The 18190-nt window shown below is 45.9% G+C and overlaps 1 protein-coding gene across 1 annotated transcript; it reads right to left on the reverse strand.

Annotated features, from left to right (window-relative positions):
• Window positions 1-9827: 9827 nt before the first annotated feature.
• On the reverse strand, window positions 9828-17775 carry TLR4 (toll like receptor 4). Its single transcript, XM_005231393.3, has 3 exons — window positions 17584-17775; window positions 16636-16802; window positions 9828-15362 (listed from the first exon to the last, which is right to left on the reverse strand). The coding sequence occupies exons 1-3, from the start codon at window positions 17704-17706 to the stop codon at window positions 13103-13105; spliced, it is 2550 nt and encodes an 849-aa protein (XP_005231450.2). The 5' UTR covers window positions 17707-17775; the 3' UTR covers window positions 9828-13102.
• Between the last annotated feature and the right edge of the window lie 415 nt (window positions 17776-18190).

Genomic DNA, 18190 nt, shown 5'->3' on the forward strand with positions numbered 1-18190 from the left:
ATTACTCAAGAGTTCAAGACTAATCTGCTCTCCAAGGAGCTCAACCAACAATGCCTACGTGGTGGGGCTCTCCAGTGTCATGCATGGAGATTCACCGTTGTGCCCAAGGCTACCCACTTGGCTTACTGCACCTACCCAACCTCTCAGACATCAAGGTCTCAGAGGAGGTTACTACATCCCACCAAAGACCCTCCAGCTTGTCAGTGGGAACTCTAACCATGCACTGTAGATGGTCACGGTCACACCTCTATCCCAAACCCAGAAGCACAAAATTTGTGAAATGCACTTGCTTTCTCATTGTTCCTGAATATACATGAAAATATTTTAATAAAAAGAAAAAAAAGAAAGCCAGATTTGCCAAAGTGTAAGCTTACCCAATATCCAGCCATTTGACTGTCACAGCTATTGCAGCTGCAAGTTTAGATTCTGTATGAGAATTTTGAAGACAGTAATAATAGAAGGCGAGGGGAGAGGAGAGAGGTTGTGACTTGTTCTTGTTATCGCCCTGAAGCGTTTTTCAGGGCAAATATTCTGGAGACAGTTTTCATTAAACCACAAACTTGTCAATTTAGCCTAAAATATATATGTGTATTTTCAAGTAATTGCTTAAAACAGGGAGATATTTGAAAGACTGGTTTAACCCTTTTGCAGCACTTGAGTCCACTTGAAATGGTATGAAAGAGGAAAGTTAAATACAAAGATAAATGCATAAATGGCCAGAGTTGCTATGGAAATGTAAGAGGATGGAAATTGAAAGTCAATAGAGGACTAACTTACTGTTCAATTTTAAAAATAGTCTTTCTATACAGAAATGGAACATTTTTCAAATCTCTGTTGGCCTGTATTATACAAAATGGGAAGTGGTTTTGTGGCTGGGTACATCTATTTAATGCTGCATCCTCAATCTGCAAACTGCATGGTCAATGGGACATACTAAGTGGGACCTTTTTCTCAAGTTAATGATAATCACAGCTACAGAGCCATGAAAAGCACAGGTATGTGGGTCAAACTCTGTGGGATATAATGACAAATAATTTTTAGGCAGTTTAGGTCCCATCTGTTTATTTTTTTTACACAGTTTCCCAAGGAAACGAGGCTTAGCTGATGGGGCTAGCTGGGCCACAGGCACTGCATAATAGTTTCGTAAAGCCACTGGCCTGCAATCAGATTTGATGGAAGAAGAGACATGTCAGAGGAATTATGTTGTAACAAGCTTTATAAGGGAGGATATACTCAAATTAGCACTTCTTCCCATCACCCTTCCACCTCCCATCCCACTCCCAGGACGTGATATGAGCTCACCCACTCTATCAGACACCAGAGAACCCACATGGGAGACAACTGTAGGAAACCAGGTTTTGTAGGTTCCACTGCTTGCAAAGCGACTTGTTTAATTAAGATAAATGTAATAGACTTCCCTGGTTCCATTTGGAGAGGGAGAGCAAATTATGTTTGTACAGCACAAAACTCCATCCATGAGCAGCATATCAAGTGGAAAGGGGGCTTTGCTTCAAGCCATCCGCACTTATGCGCCCTATTGCCAGGCACTACTGGGGCTTGTTGGTAGATTTATTCACCTACAAAGTATCCAGTGCCATTTTGGCATTGGCAGCCCAAAATTCATGGTTTATTGTGTCCCACATCCCAAGATCCCAAAGGCATGACTCTTTTATCCCCTTGGTCTTCTCTGCCCATTTGCAGAGGTTTTCCCTACCTCTTTACTCTGTGGTGCTCAGAAGCTGCAGGCAACTGACCCGACACGCAGCTCTGAGGAGGAGAGCAGAGCATCCCTGGGACACGCTCCTGCCCACCTTTCCCATGAAATGGACCGCTGCACCCCTTTCAAGTGTCTGGGCATGCTTTCAAAACACTCAAGTCTCACACAACAAGTTTCCTACAGCTGGAGGTATCTCACTGATTTAGGTACGGCAAAGCTAAAAAAAATTAACAGACGCAGATGCTGAAATTCAGCTTTCCAGTGGGAAGAGCTGGCACAAGCTTCACACTTGGCAAAATCATTCTGCCACTTCCTCTTTTCTGAGATACTTTCCCCAAGTCTAGCTCCATACTTTTCTGCAAGGGGTTTAAAAGAAATCCATGGCACCAGCAGGATTCTCACCAGTCCCATCTCCCAGCCCGTTAGAAAAAGGCCTTTAAAAATAGTTACATGCTGCTGGGTGGGATTTTCTTCCACAGGTGCTGTGCAATATAGAGTGAGATGAGATTCTAATCATAGCTGCTTCACAGAGGGAAGGGTTCAGAGTTTAGCTGTGTGGCAGCAGCCTCATTTTCACAGCAATATCGTTATATTCTCTGGGTGTCAGGGGGACACATATTGCTGTCATTTCCCCGTGCTGTGTTTGGATATCAGATGCAAAGAGCAGCATCGAAGCATGCATCTATCACCACTCCATCGCACTAAGCCAGAGGAGAGCAGCCTGTCTGGTGGCCTGGTGCATCTGCTCTGAGCTCAGCTCTGATGGCAGCCAAGGAGCTCTTGGCCAGCTCGACCCACGGAGGAGAGGCTCCCTGTCCTGGTGGGTGCCCTCCCCTCCAGCTAGAGGGGTGGAGAGAGAGGGCTCCCCATCCGAACAGAGGTTGGGCACAGAAACAGGAGCTCAAGGCTGCATTTCCCCAACACATAAACATCTGACAGGGCTCTGCACTCCCCACTGAGGACTGTCTCTTCCCCACCACAGCCCCATGCTCATGAAAAATTCACCACATCATAAGACAAATGGCTTTCCTCAAAATTAGTCAAAACCACCAGATTTTCTACACTTAAGTTGCCACTACCCTGCTCAAGGTGTACAACCTGCGTGGCATGTGAGGTCTGGTTTTCTCTAGCTGGCTATCTCGCCAGGGTGCCAGCAGACGCTTCTGCTGCATGGGCTGTGCACTTTCTGCCAGGTCCCTTCACAAAAGAGCTGTCAGTCCCCAGGAGGAGAAGGTCCCTGCCAGAGCCTCAGCATCTGGATCTCTTCAATGGAGCAGACTGGTAGCCTCAAGACTCGGAGGGATTTCTGACAAGGTCTCCCAACATAGTCCAGCAAACATGTTTACCATCTGCTAAAGTTCACATGACTGAAATGCATGTGGGAATTGCATCACCACCACACAGCACAGACAATAATACCTTCTCCTTTAATTTTCCTCTTTCTTTGGCACTATCTCTGCTGAGCTATGCCCACTGCCTTCTGTCAGCTCATACAATTAGGGCTGCGGTAGGTCTGTGCTAGTGCTGACTTCCCCATCACTGTGTTTTCAGAAGTTTGAGTCTAGCCACTTACAATGTCCTGGAGGGACACAAGGCATCACCAGCTTATTTACAGTTAAAGATATTTTCTAAATAGAGGTGCAAGCCCAAAACACCACTCCAAGGACTCTCACTGCCATGAACAAATCCAGGGAAAGCTCAAGAAAGGATGCACTTTGGCTCAGCATTTATCTCCTTTGGTTGTTTTCTCTGTTGTTCCTTCCTCTGCAATATATCGTTCCTTCCTAAGCCCCAGATTTTATGAGGATGTTTCATTTTTAGCCTTTTGCTGCAATATTAAAGCAACTAGTCTCTACGTTTTGCTTTAAGGACATGAAATCCACTGCAATCAGCCTGGGTGCACTCAATGCAACAGCCTGGCATGACTTAGGGAAGGATGTGAGCTTTTAGGGATGCCTGGCCCCACTCCGGGTCAACCCTGAACTGGTTAGTTAGGTACCCAACCTGGGGCAACTCTCTAGCCAGCAGCTGTCCTGGGGTCCTGGCAAATCCACCCAGGTTAATATGTGCCTGCTCACTGGGGATCCTACAGAAAAGTCTGATAAAATCACGGGGAGAGAAGTGACATTCACCACTTGGACTGGAGCAGCCACCAACCCATCCCTGAGGGGAAGTTTTCAGAAACAGATATTACCACTACACAGCTATACCTTCATGTCACCCACACCATATCCACAGCCAGAAAACCATAGATGACAGCAAAGTCACCACAGCGTGACCAGTTTGTGGTAACTTACCCTCAAAGGCACACTTCCACATACACAGATGTTTCATCAGATGTGTGACAGGGCTGGCAAACTTGTCTCAGAGCTGTTCTGTGGTTACCGGCAGCAAAGCTATTAAACCCCCTTTGCACCCCCATATGCATTCATTTCATGTGTTTAATCCTGACAGCCCTAGTAAATTCTTCCTGAAAAGAAAAGAAAACCCTTGTTTCCTCTCCCCTTGAGCTACTGCTTCTTGTTAAATGTCATTAAAAGCAGAACCCACAACAACATCAGACCTTGCTGAAGGTTAGAACCACCTTGACTGTAATCCTGGTGTGGCACTGGATGTTAAAAAGGCAAAAACAAAAGCAAAAAAACAGATACTTCCCTCCACTTCTCTGTCAGCTCCACTTTGCATCAAAATCTCCTTTGTATGTCACTCAGTTATTAAAGTTGTGGATTGCGGCTCAGTGTGTGTGTGTGCGAACGTGTGCATGTGTGTATGCCTGCATCTCAAAAACTGGGTCACCCGGAGAGTGCTCCGTGAAAACTCGTCCCTGACAAATCCAGGCTGGAAAGACTCAAAGATACTCCTTATAATGTTTCTTTTCCTCCCATCATGCTTTGAATGGAGCAAATAATAGTGCTTTCTGCTGTATTTTTGTATCTTTTATTCAGCAGCTTCCCGAGGTAAATAACCTCCAGCAGGCAAATCTAAGGGGATGCTCCTATCTTGCCTGTGTCTACTCACACTGAAATCATGATATACTTTGCTTTCATAAGGTTCTTTATAAAACATTCCCTTTATTCCAAGAGAAGCAGCTATCAAGGAGGGCAAGCAACTCCCCAGATTTGACTCAGGCTCCAATCCCAGCATCTTGTCATCCTCCTCTCCCCCTCACAGCCCCAGGGATGCTGGCAGGGCACCTCCACAGCACTCAGGGGATCTCCGCGGACATGTCCCCTGTCAGAGCACATTGCTGCTTTCCAGCCATGGCATTTTTAGCAAACAGGCACCCTTTATTTCCATCAAGGCTCTGAATAACACCACCCAGGCAGTTTCTGTCTGAGGCTGAGGGGCAAACCCTGTCACCCACCTGCTCTCAGTGGGGCAGCGAGAGGTGGGGGGAAACTGGCTGAAGGCAGAGCAGGGCTGGCCCAGCTTAGCACTGGGTGAGACCATGGGCTGCTAGAGCATGCAAGCAGCAGGGAACTGAAACTTGCTGACTCTGTGCAGGTCAGAAAGGCATGGGCCACAGTCACAGGAGGAGCAGAAAGCAGGAAGACTGTGAGTTTCCTTATTAACAGCTTATTCTAATACTAACAGCATCAATGAAGGAGTGGCAGAAAGAAATACCTCAGCAGGGAGGATTTTACTGCTAAGGCAGAATTGCAAAGAGGGTCCTGGGGGCCAAATACTGCTTTTTGCTGTGCTACTGTCAGTGCACTTATTTCCCTTAAAAAAAGCAAAACTTAAGCAACCACTAGCCAGGACCAGTGACAGGAAAGGGGTTGGAAGGATCTGACTTCAGACACACATTTGCTGGCCTGGGGAGACTGTAGAGATGGATTTCAGAATCCCAAGATGGGGGAAATGGAGTTGAGGAACAGAAAGTACAGTTTTCATGGGCTCTGATCTGTGGTCCAGCTACCTCTTAGTGATTCACTCCAGTAAATCACAGTGTGTGGGTCGCAATCCCCATTTTACCAACAGAGAAAACGAGACAGGGCATCTATCATCTAAGGGGGCTCAGCAGCATCCAAAGCCAGGCAGGGATGGCAGGGTGCCCTTCTGAGCGGATTACACTGATCAGAAAAGAAAACAGAGAGATTACACCCCAGGAGCAGGGGTGGGGACACAGGCTCCCAGCAGATCCATGACTGAGACAGAGCCTGTGAGAGAGGAAAGAACGACTTCCAGGCATCCCCTTGTGAATCCTGCAGCGTGGGAGCTGAACCACTGCAGAGCATCCCAGCGCTGCCACATCGGGCAATTTGGGTTTGTTTCAGGTTACTGCGGAGAAGTGCTCACCCAGGGGCCTTTGGTGGATGTGTTAAACTGGACTGCCAGGCTGTAGGGAGGGGGGACAGGGCATAACAGTCTCCTCAAGCCCGCTCCGTGTCCTCTGCCTAATGTATTCAGCAGTGAGTTTAGGGGATCTCAGGAGAATGAATTGTCAGAGCGTCTGAAGCAAGTGATGGCAGGGGAATTACTGCTAATCCTTCTTGCGGGACACAACACTCTAAAGGATTTAAAGACTTTTTTTAAAATGAGGAAAAAAAGGACAATCCTCCCTTCTTTCATACATTTGGGGCTGGTCGCTTGCTGCTGGCTGGGATCTGAAAGAGAGAAAAGGGAACCTTTGAGGAGAGGGAAAGGATGAGAGAGGGGGAGAAGAAAAGATAGACTGGAGATGAGATCTGGAGAAAAGCCTATCTTCCCCTCTCTGGGAGTGTAGGCTGCAATTAAATCTCTTTTGCCTGACAATACCCTATTGTTATTTGCATAGTGCTCAAGATGTGGCGATAAGGGAGGAAGGAGCTGCAGGCAGGGCAGGCTGCACTTGCTCTCTTATCACCGGGCTGCGGCAGGGCTTGAACCCTCTGGCTGGAGGGACAGGGGCCGGAGCTCCAGGGCAGGGCGATCTTCCCCTCAGCTGAGGATCTGCCCCACTACCAGCAAGGAATGTTTTCTGAGCAGCTCTGGTGGGAGGATTTGGGGAGCGCGGGGGCCGTATGCCCTCTCCCTGCGACACATCTGATCTGTAGCCGTGGTCAAGGCTTTACTTTTGTGGCCCTTTCAACCTGCACCTTGATGCTCCTCTTGGTGCACCACCTCAGCTGTGGTTCAGCAAAGGGTGCTGCTGAAGAAGAGGTACAGCAGGGTGCTGTGGGGTGCCTAAAGCCTTTTGGGAAGTGGGGCCCACGTTTTGCACATCAGTTCACAGCATAGACACCCTGTGTGAGAGGGGGGTCAGACAGGTATATGCTGTTGATGGGAGGGCTTAGGTACATGGGTTAGATATGGGGAGGAGATGTCTGTTGCCTTGGGACTGTCTCCCCTCTTGTAATGTGTGTCATGTAATTGAGAATGACTATAAGCAGAGTGAAGAATAACAAATTGTGACCTGGAAGATTTTTTGTATGTACTGATTCACTCCCTCTATATACTGGGTAGCCTTGGCAGGCATAAAGGGAAACTTGGACTAGGCTGCTTTTGCCCTCTGGGGTTGTGGTCCTGCAGAGATGCTGAAGTACTTTCATGCCAGTCACCTGCCCCAGCTGGAGCCCCAAGGGCTGCCAAGCTCCACCGTGTCACCTGCAGAACAGTGCTGGTACCCATGCGATGCTCATTTCCATCCTTCCTATTCAGACTCCGGTCTTAAACCAATACCTGCTCTGGAGCATGGACCACGGGGGTACTGCAAGGACAGAAGACATATCAATATCATTGCTAAAGCTGGAGTGGCCCAAAGACGTAATTTGGGCAGCTGGTAAATACAGACGTGTTTTCAGGTGCAGACATTTCATTTGCTAAAAGGGGAGGCTGCGGGGGAAAGCAATGCAAGGGAACATGAAGGGAAGTGCCATTATGCCACAGGGCATCCAGTGACAGTAATAGCTAAAATCACGATTTTGCAGACTGAGGTAATAGAGAGCATTGTAGAACGGCTTTAAGGCTCTCCTAATGAATACATGAAGGTGTATATAACACACTTCAAGGCCAGAGTTTCATCTGTATTTAAATATATTTAAATGGTTGCTCAGTCCTTCTCTTCCACGTGGGTAGGAACAGGACTAATGCAGGTAGGTAACGTTAGCCCAAGTGGAGCTAGCTCCCAGGAACTGCCCATGCTGGGAAGACATGGAGAGGAACATGCAAAGCATCATTCATTCTGGATGCCTCAGGATGATGTTTCGAGAGGGTGACCCAGGGTGTCCCAGCAAGGAAGCACCAGGGTGAGAAGTGCACATGTCCTGAATTGGGGCTCTCCACAGCAGGACTTGCTGAAAGAGCAGAATTACCTCCCTCTTCTCAGGAGTGATGGAAAGCACACCACTGCTGCCTTAGTTGCTCTCTGAATAGGCACCAGCATGCAGAAACCCGATCTAACAGCAACTTCTCAGAGGTACTGATTTCAAAACCTTTTCTTGTCACCATTATGCAAAAAGGTAGCACTTTTAGACTCATCAGAAAACTTCTGCCTTCTAGTTGCTTTAGGCTGTTAGTGCGGGCAGCCCTGGGACCAAGTCACCACCAGCAGCTGAGATTCACCCAGCTGCTAAATTGTGGCCACTTTCCCTGAGATCCTGCACCAATCTCTTTCCTATTCTTTTTAATCTTTTTTCTTGATTTTAAAGGCTTTTAACAGAACTGTCCTCAATTATGCAATGTTTCTCTGTGCTTGCAGCAACACAGGGAGGTCCAGGTTGGCGGATTATTGACTTTGCCCTCTACACGACCTTGAAGCTGAGGAAGGTTCACACTACTGGCAGATGAGCTCTTCAGCAAATCATGCTTTGCTGTCATTTGTCCCAATTCTCAGCCTCAGCTGCGATGGCAAAAAACAACTTGTTAAGGAATTGCTTCTCTCTTACCATGTTCAATTGCTCTCAGTCTCAGGCAGTTCGTATTGATTGACTGAACCTACTCAAGATGTTTTGCAAAAGGCACTTAGTGAAATTCATTGTGGAGATTCTTCAGTGTTTTTACTGCCCAGATTACATGTGTGATACAGCCAGGTGAAGGTTTACCTTTTAGAGGGTCAGGGTAAGAGCCATCATGGCAGCAGAATTTCTGTTTTGTTAAAACTTCTGCTTTTTAAAGTTTTGTTAAAAGTTCCTCATGGTACAAAAATGAAAAAAAAAAAAAAAAGGTGTTGTTTTTTTTTTAATTTGGGTAGATGAAAACATTTTTACATTTTGGTTTTGGTTTGGGAGGCTACTCAGATTATATAAATAGAAAGACATTTCAAATGAAAAGGTACTCTAAGGAACAACAGCAGAAGCCTAAACCAATGTTTTTTTAAATGATGCTGTGGAACAATTTAACTTTTATTTGAAATCCTTTTTTCCAACCCCTCCAAAACTTTGCAAAAAATCAGTTTCCATGCAAAATGTCTGTTCCAAAATTACAACCCCATGCAATACTAAACCAGAAACCCTGCTATGACAATTTCTGTTCCACAGCTTCACTACGCTACCTCATTAAATTACATAAGCCACCTACAAAATAGCATTTCCAAAAGGACAAACACACTCCTAGAAAAAGTTTCAACCTGTCCTGTCAAGTATCAGTCAGTCCAGAGAAATCAGCTGCTTTTCCTTGTTTTCTTGATCTTTAAACTGACACTGGAAGTCTGTGCTGATACCTGGGGAGGCCAAGGGAACAGCCGTGCGATGCTGCGCCTGCGGCCAGCCGGATCCAGGCGGGCATCAATGCGAATGGCTCTAGTTTTCAGCTTTTACATAATGTCTCTGCTACAGTGCGGAGACCACAAATGCAATCATGCTAATGAGGGCTTGCTCGGTTCAGAGCCCTCACTGCAAACCGCATCTTGGTGATGATGCCAGCACATCATGATGGCCTGCCTCTAAGACTTCTCCCTCTGTCATGTGAGTAAGACCGGAGCTTTGTCTATACTGGCATTTTGCACGGGTCAAATTAAGCACCTAGTGAAATCAGGGCACATCCCCATTACAAATGAAGTGAAATAACTTGGATGCAACAGCCCTTTGGAGCTTCATCTCCATCTGTTTTTATGACCTGGGTAAAACAGATGCTTTAATAACTGGAACAGGTTCAGCTATTTACATGAGAGATGAATGTGGACCTGCATAGATGTTTGGTTGGCTGCTCATTTATTCACCCAAATGAGTAAATAATATCAAAGCTACCTGCTGCACAGTGAACATTTTCAAACAACAGTGCATGCCAGCATGTTTGAAGATGAGAACATTCAGTTTTGCTTTGGAAATTTGCTTCCTGTAACAAAGGCAAATAGGAATGTGTGTTTCTGTTTGAAGCACAATGATTTCTCCTTTTATAGTATTGAGGAAAGTTGTTTTGAGTCTTCTAAAAACAAATCTACTTTTTCTCTGCCAGGTAAATGGTGAAAACGTAATTGTTGATACAGCCCTTTCCTTCCTAGACTCATAAACAACAGAATATAGAAGACGGGCACTGCCAGGGCAGGTTACTGACCTCCTGGGCTGTGCAAAGGGGAGGGCTGGGGGCCACTCACCCCACAGAGCTCACAGCTGGGCAGGTCAACATTTATGGCACGTGGCTGTGCCTGGCACCCAGGTCCTATCAAGGGGTGTTCATGCCAACAGGCAGCCTGTCCTCCTGGGCCATTCAGGGAAAAAAAGAAAGTCCTGGTTCTGCTCTGAAGGTCTCAGCAATAGAAGAAATCAGCTTGTGTCTTTCAGAGCACCAACTACTGCTGAGACCAAGTGAAATCTCTAAACGCATGGAGGGAAGCAGGACTGAGAGTGACTTTGGGGCTTGCAGAGAACAAACGTCTTCCAAACCCCCTTTTTTTCTGAACACCCCAGCCTCCACTCTCTTTCTCATTGTACCATCTCACTCTCACTTCCAGAAGCTATGATGGTTTTTGTGCTTTCTCTTGGGCAGTAAGAGGGCCTGGGGCAACTCACATATCCATCTTTGCTGTGGGGACTCTGAATAGGAAGAGAAGAACAAGTATCTGGTTTCTTTTTAAATTGTACAGGTGGGAGCCTCCTCTCAGCATCATCCCAGCTCTCCTAAAGTTGCTTTGATATTCAACAAACACTCGCTTTTTAAACAATACTGTCCTAAACCCGTACTATAATGCCCAGAACCACTTTCAGGCTTTCTAAAAACTGATTATTATAATCACAACCAAGAATCATAGGACTCTGCTTTGTGCCAGAAATACATATACACCCAATTGTTTGTAGAGGAACCACAGAGAGAAAGAGTGAGGGAGAAATGCAGGTTCAGTGCTGCTCGATTCAGGAGCAGGAACTCCTACCTAATTTGATTTTCCTCTTTTGTTTTCCAATTTAACTTGTAGCTATTGAAATCCAGGCTAAAATTTGCTTTGGCCTTCATGCTCTCCTTTGGCCTCAACCCAGGGAGCACAATGCTGTGCCCTGGTTCACGGCACCCCATCTCCCGCCCACCCCCCCCATCCCCAGCAGGCTCTCCCCAGGTGAGGAGGCAGCCCTGCTGGCACAGCACAGCACTCTGGACCCTCAGTCACAGCACAGGTAAGGAGCACTGCACTCTGGAAATTGCTGCAACAGTACTTGGCAGGTGCAAAGCAAACTCACTGGGCAAGTGAAAGCAGCATTGAGCTTAGTTTTATGAAAGTTTCATCACATAGGGCACAAAAAGCCTTTGAGAGGGCTTGGGGGTGGGGGTGGGGGGCATTGGTAGTGTTATCTGGCACAGCACACAGCAAGAGAACTGTGATGCAGCTTTTGCCAGAACAAGCCCTGGCGCTAGCTTGCTCTCTTTTTCAAATAGTGTCTGATGTTGATCTCACCACTGGCTTCCACGGAGATGGTGCTGACTGGTGCTTAGAAAAGTGAAATGGATCAGGCCCTTTCCTCTGAATAAATATCAGATCTGATTCACCACTCAATTGCTTCTGTTTTACCTCTGTAGAACGTCATTGATTATAGAAGGATTTGCAAGTTTAAAACTAGAGTAATTCAGTGATTAATCCTAACCAAAGCCTTTCATAAATAGAGAGCAATATGCCAGCACTATTCAATATTCAGCACATCGATGGGTGCGCTCAGTAATATGATTCAATGGCATTTAGACTTTCCTTCCCTTTATTCAGGGCAGCGCTGGGATACATTTAGTTTAGCTAACCCAGACTTTTCTCCTCTATCTCTCCTCCCTGCAAAATGTCAGGCACATTCTCGGTGAAAAAAGGCAAAACTCTCCCACCCAGTGACTGGCCTGTTCCACGTAGCACCTGGACCCTGGGAAAGGCTGACCACACGTGTTGAGATGCCCACCAGGATCAGAGGCTGCCACAGCCTGACAGTGGGAAGGAAGAGGGACTCTCAGCCTGAACAGGTCCAAAGCCCATTTCAACCCATGGGCTGAAGGCTCCTACAGCAACTTCCAACCGTGAACTAAGGCTGGTCCAGAGAGTAGAAAAGCTTATTCTAGAACTGGCTGGCTGTAAACATCAAAACACTTTGCTCAGACTGAATCTTGCTCGTATAGGGCAGTCCCACACAGTGTATCCAGAAACACTGCATGAGGCAAAACAGTTGAGGCAAAGAAATAGTTTGATTTTAAAGGTGTTAAGCATTTCTATGGCTCTTTCTGGTCCCACGGATTTTTGGATCTCACGCAAAGACCTCAAACCACTCTTTCAAATGCTATATAATATAGCTGGATATAAATAAGAGTTCCAGGTGGTGGCAATATTTGGGGGATTCAATATTTTGTCTTGGTCTAAAGAAAACTGAAATAAACATGTTAAGGAAATGTCCCACCAAAAACAACCTCCCCCCACACTGATGACATAACTGCTCAGCTGCACTGAGTGGCTGCCAGGTGGTCTGTGGCTGTAGGGAACTCCATTTCCCTCTGCAGGGTTTTCTCCCTGAGCCATGGTGCCTAAGGAGGCAGACCCAAGACTTTCAGGATCCAAATCTTGTTTCTGTTTCCCACCACTTTTAGACCCAAGAGTCCTGTACCTTTGCTCTCCCCTGGAGATCCTGGGGTCCCCTCAAAGAAACAGAGCCTGAAGTTCCACTGGGTAAATGACCTCAGGATCCAAATACAGTTTCAGAGGCAGGTAAACGACAGTAAGAGCTGTCCATCAGTTCACCAACCCACCTGACCTGTGTGGATTGCTGGACCAGCTTTGGCTGACAGCTACAGGCAAACACGGGGCTCAGGCGTGTGCAGCTGCTGACACTCCTTAGCTTACAAGTTCCCTTGAGAAAGGGTGACCAGCAAGGCAGGTATTTTTGTACTGTTTTTGCAGTGCCTTCATCTACTTCCTCCAACTCTGAACAGCCACGGAAGTACCAACTTCTGAACACCAGCCATCAGCCAAGCCATGATGGGAGACAGGAGAGAAGTGATCTCTCTTTTTCTTCACATGAGCTTTGCCTCCTCATGATTCCACTTCTTGCCTTCTAACAGGACTGCTGTCAGTTGCCTCCAGAAGATGTGTCTGCTGATTTCCTTGTTTGTCCACTCCAGATAGGTGTTCCTCCTCAGATATCGGGACAACCCCAGCCTCTGCCTCAGCAAGGTTTTATTCACTTCTCCTAGTACAATCATGATAATTCCAGCTTTTCCTTCAACAAGCTGCCAGGACTGGGCAATGTCAAACTCAAAGCTACACCACTTACTTTCCAGAAAGTCAGTAGAGATGACTGCAATGACATTTCTGCTACTCAAAAAACCTTCTTGGATGATATTGGTGACAATGGGTACCCCTGGTAGGAAATCCCTGTAGTAAAGGCAAAGCTGGAAGGGAGGTGTTCCTCCTTCTAAGGGTTCCACCAGCTCTTTCATCACCCATTCCTGGTCTTTGCTGGAGTGGATAACAAATGCATCATAGGTGTCACCCCTTTCTGCAGTGTGTTTACACCCACTGAGCAGCACCAATGAGTAGTATAGCTGGAAGTAGTACTTGTAAATCAGGAAGAGGAACACTGCTGCAGCGAGCAATGCGATCACTGAGAATGCCACTGTACTTGCTTTGAGTTGGCAGGAGTGCAGATCGAAGCTTGACAGGCTCATGTTCTTCACATATACAGGTGTGTGGCATATCATCAATTCCCTGTTCTGCAGTAGGTCCTGCTTTTCCTTTACCCATTTCAGAAAGTTTAGGTTTGTGCAAGAGCATTCAAACAGGTTTTGAGAGATGTCTAACAGGACCAGACTATCAGGCAGGATTCCCAGGGCTGAGTCCACCAGAACGCTCAGCTGGTTGTTGCTGAGATCCAGGGCTGTGAGCGCTTGCAGCGGCTTGTAGACTACAGGATCAAAGCTCAGTAGTTTATTGTTGCTGATGTTTAGCTCTTTTAGTTCAGAGAGGGCATCAAATGTATTTTTATCCACCTGTACTAATTTGCAACTTGAAATATCCAAGGTGTGGAGGTGACTTAGGTTTTTGAAGTTGTTGGCCAGTTGGTTGTTCTCAAAGGAGTTGCCTGCCATCTTGAGCACTCTCAAAGAGTTCAAGCCACAAAAGGTACACTGGGATTTAACATGAGTTCTGGTATGGGAAATATCGAGGTATATGAGTTTCTGAAGGGATAGGAAGACAGGGTAGGAGCCAGGACCAAACAGATTTGTGTGCTGAAGGTCCAAATATAACAAATTCTTCACATTAGTGAAATCTCCAGTAATTCTGATGATAGAATTGTAACTTAGGTTCAAGTATTTCAAATTTGGACATCCAGGAAACAGAGGGGAACAGCAGCGATAGAAGGAGAGGTGATTCTCACTCAAATCTACCACCTCCAGGTTTCTTAGACTCTCAAATTTCTGTCGGAAGCTACTGAGGTCTTTGTTCTTGGTAATACGAAGCACTCTCAGCTCCTTGAAAAGAGAGAGCTTCGTGGCAGGCACTTCCTGAAACTTGCATTTCTTGCATTCCAGCTGTTTCACTTGAGAGAACATAGGAACCTCTGACATCTTTTCAAGCTGGAGGTTCACCAAGCGAATACTGGAGACGTTGCCTAAGCAGTTAAAAAGAGTGTCTGTGTCATCCTCAAATCCCCTTACACACACTAAGATAAATTCTTGCATTTGTACCTGACACAGTCCACTCAAGAGTCCTCTCTGAAAGTCTACCAGTTTCTTACTGTCACTGAATTCTCCAGCAATTAGCCTGTTGACCTGTAAACCAGTCAGGCCTTGAAGAGAAGTGTGCATCACGCTGAAGTTCCCAAAAGAGGCTCTTAGTCCCAGCTCACCAAGGTGAATCTTTGCAAAGGACCCTGGCTGTATGTGTTTTATATTATTCAAGGAAAGCTCCAGTGTAAGGTTGAGCCTGTTCACTTCCTTCAGGGCATCCAGGTCTCCTTTGGAGATATATGTGATCTTGTTAGAAAGAAAGCTCAGATGCCTGAGAGAGGTCAGGTTGCTGAAATATTTGGGAAGCTTCAATGAAGCAATGTTGTTGTGGCCCAAATTCAGCTCCTGCAGGGTATGCAAGTGTCCGATGGGTAGGTCAGTCAGAGAGGCTATGTTGGTTTCCACCAGTACCAGTTTTTTCAGAGATGTTAAGCCATCGAAGGCTGCTGTCCCCAAGTACTGGAGGGAATTGGCAGTTAAAATTAAGGTGGAAAGTTTCTGAAGATCCTTAAAGGAGTTATCTTCTATTGTATGAAGGTGGCATCTGTTGGGCAGGAAAAGAGAATAAATGTGCATGTAAAACTGTCCCTTTCATGTCTGCTAACACTACAGCACCAAGCACTGGTGCAACATTCTTAGGCTCCACCTCACGCTGGGGGTCAGTTTGGCTTTACTGTGCTGAGCAGTCAGCACTCCTGAATGTGCAAAGGGAACCCTTCCACAGCAGGAGACCTTCTCTCACCTCCTCCTCCCTCTCTAAATCTGAAGTTCAGTTGCAAAGCAAGAGACCTTGAGACACGCTGAAAGTCAAAAATTCAGGCAAGCAGCAGGAAAGAAGAATTGCGGCTTTCTGTTAAGGCCAAAGTAACCTCCTAACGACCATCACTTATGGCAGAGCTATACAGATAAAGCACGTCCTTCCACCTTGCACCCCCCAGACCTTCACACTGTCACCTCAGCCACAATTGGGCAGTTCCACTGGCACCAGCATGATGCAGCAGTGGCAAAGATCACAATTCTTTTGCTGATGATATCTGAGAGGCACCAGACCCCAGGCCATGCTGGTTCTAAAGGAGAAAAGGAAGAGAGGAAAAAGAGGGTGACCACCTAAAACTGGTTTCATAAGGGAAGATCCAGAATTCGAGACCCAAATCCATTCTGCAATTAATTCAAGTAAAATCAGTTTTATAATGCAGCCAGTGCTTTACAGCAAACCTGCTCTGCCACTCAGACACTTTGGAGCTGTAACTGATGGAACTGAGTGACATTTTTCAGTGAAACAATTTACCCAGAGAAACTGTTGTCTTAAGTCAATGGGAATTATACATCAATTCAAATTTGCTAATAAGCCTCCCCCATCTCCTCCCCCAGATATGTGAGGAGAAGGGAAAAGGGAATGTGTTGATATTTTAAAACAGCCTTTTAGAAAATGAATGTACCTTCATTTTTTTTAAACTGTGATTAGAAGTACAGCTCACCCAAGATGTTCCACTTTGAAGTTTTTGTTACAGTGAAAAATCTGACATTTTTCTTGTTCAGAGAGAAGTAAAACATCTTCCTCTTCCTTCTCACATCCCATCCCAACCTACACGATCAGGCTGACAGACCCACCTCTGTGCAGCAGGTGGGCACTCAGTAACCAGACTAAAAGCTGCACATCACTTGACCATGGGGATGTGCAGAGAGACAGACACAGGGATAAAGACACAAGTAAAACAAAATGAACGGCCAAGACCAACAGACCGCAAAATAAGCAACCATGGTGGCCCAGCTGATGAAGCAAGGTTAACCAGTAACCCCATAAAAGAGCTCATTACCTTGTAAGATCAAGAAGCTGCAGTTCAGGGACTGATGAAAAATAATTTGACCCCAGTGATTTCAGATTATTGAAACTGAGATCCAAGTTCTGGGTGGTATCTGGGATTTCAGCAGGAACTCCAGAGACGTTCAGTCCCATGCAGCTGAAAGTTTTGTTAGGGATGACCTGTAACAGTGGCAGATCCAATCACGGTCAACATCTGCTCTTCAAGAAGTGCCAGAAAATTAGTCAGGAAAACAGGAGCAGAATGACTAGCCTTGTAGTGAGTTTCTAAATGAGCTGCCCTGAGCTTTAGGAAATAATCTTATATACCCTAAGCATCTTTCCCACTTCTAATAGAACCAGTCCTACTCCCCAGGAAGAGCTGCGTTTCTTGCTGATTGAAGCAGGTGCAAAACTACAGGACAGTGTTCCTTGAGGCTATGGATGAACCAGCAGCAACCTTTGAGAGAGCCAGCAAAACAAACACAGGGATGCATTGTATGTCCAGGATCAGCTTTCAGCTTACAACAGGCAGCTGTAACCAAAGTTATAATTGTCAGCAAAAGTTTGGAAAATGCAGGGGCCAGGTACTTGGAGTACTGGTGAAATGACTCTACAGTACAAATCAGGCAATAATCTGTATTTTGCAGAAATTATAGATAAGGCTTGGATCTCTTCCAAGGGAAATGTAATCTATTAGATTAACTGTACTGCAGTAACCATCAAAGGTAGAGAAAGCTAACAAGAAGAAATGGTTCATGCTGCTAGTTCTGGTTCTCAGATGTTTTTGAGACCAGCATTTACTTCAAATACTTCAATTGCCTTGGTAACAGCCTTGGAAAAAAAGATAGGCTTTCCTAAGACTACTAACACACAACAGACTTGATGCACAAACCTCCCAAGCAGAGGGAAAAGTTGCAGCAGAGAAACAGAAGGATTTTGTGCTCGTTTAGAGATCACATACCTCCAAACAGGGATTGAGGAGGCAGCCTGCCAGCTGTGATGGGACAAGCACCAGCTGCAGCACTACCATGAGCATCCACAGGGAAAGAGCTGTAATCTGGGACATCTTCAGGAGGCCAGGCATGCAGGAGAAAGCAGCGTGAGTATCACTCAAGGACCTGGAGTGAGAAACTTCCTGAAATGCCAAGCATTGTGTTTCATCACTCCTGCTTCTCACTGCACGTCACTAAGAATTGCAGAAAACAAGGAGGGAAGTGAAACTGCTAGTCGCCTGTTTTCTAGAAATGCTTTGAGTGAATTGCTCTTCTTGCAACTGTTTTTCTTAAAAAAAAAAAAAGGTTTTAAAAAAAGAAAAGCAAAAAAAAAGGAAGTAATGAAAGGTATAGTTTGGACTAGAAATTAAAGAGGAATATGGGTTGTATCAATGTGTCAATTGCCTTCATCACCTCAGCTTAGCTCAGGTCAAATTGGCAAAAAAAAGGAAAACACTGGTGAAATCCTCAGTCCAATTTCTGGAAGGTCATGCTTCACATCCCATAATTCAAATGCACTGGATAGAGCAAATGATTCTGCCTTTGTATCCCTGCCAAGCTCCCAGCTACTCCACA

Source organism: Falco peregrinus, chromosome 1 (genome assembly GCF_023634155.1).
Source record: "Falco peregrinus isolate bFalPer1 chromosome 1, bFalPer1.pri, whole genome shotgun sequence".
NCBI lineage: Eukaryota > Metazoa > Chordata > Aves > Falconiformes > Falconidae > Falco > Falco peregrinus.

What these genes read in the sequence shown, in the direction of transcription:
- TLR4 (XM_005231393.3), bottom strand. Translation starts at nt 17,706, where the DNA reads ATGCCTGGCCTCCTGAAGATGTCCCAGATTACAGCTCTTTCCCTGTGG. An exon ending in TCCTCAATCCCTGTTTGGAG is followed by an intron (nt 16,803 to 17,583) that starts GTATGTGATCTC and finishes CCACTGTTACAG; the next exon opens with GTCATCCCTAACAAAACTTT. An exon ending in CAGCTTCTTGATCTTACAAG is followed by an intron (nt 15,363 to 16,635) that starts GTAATGAGCTCT and finishes CCTGCCCAACAG; the next exon opens with ATGCCACCTTCATACAATAG.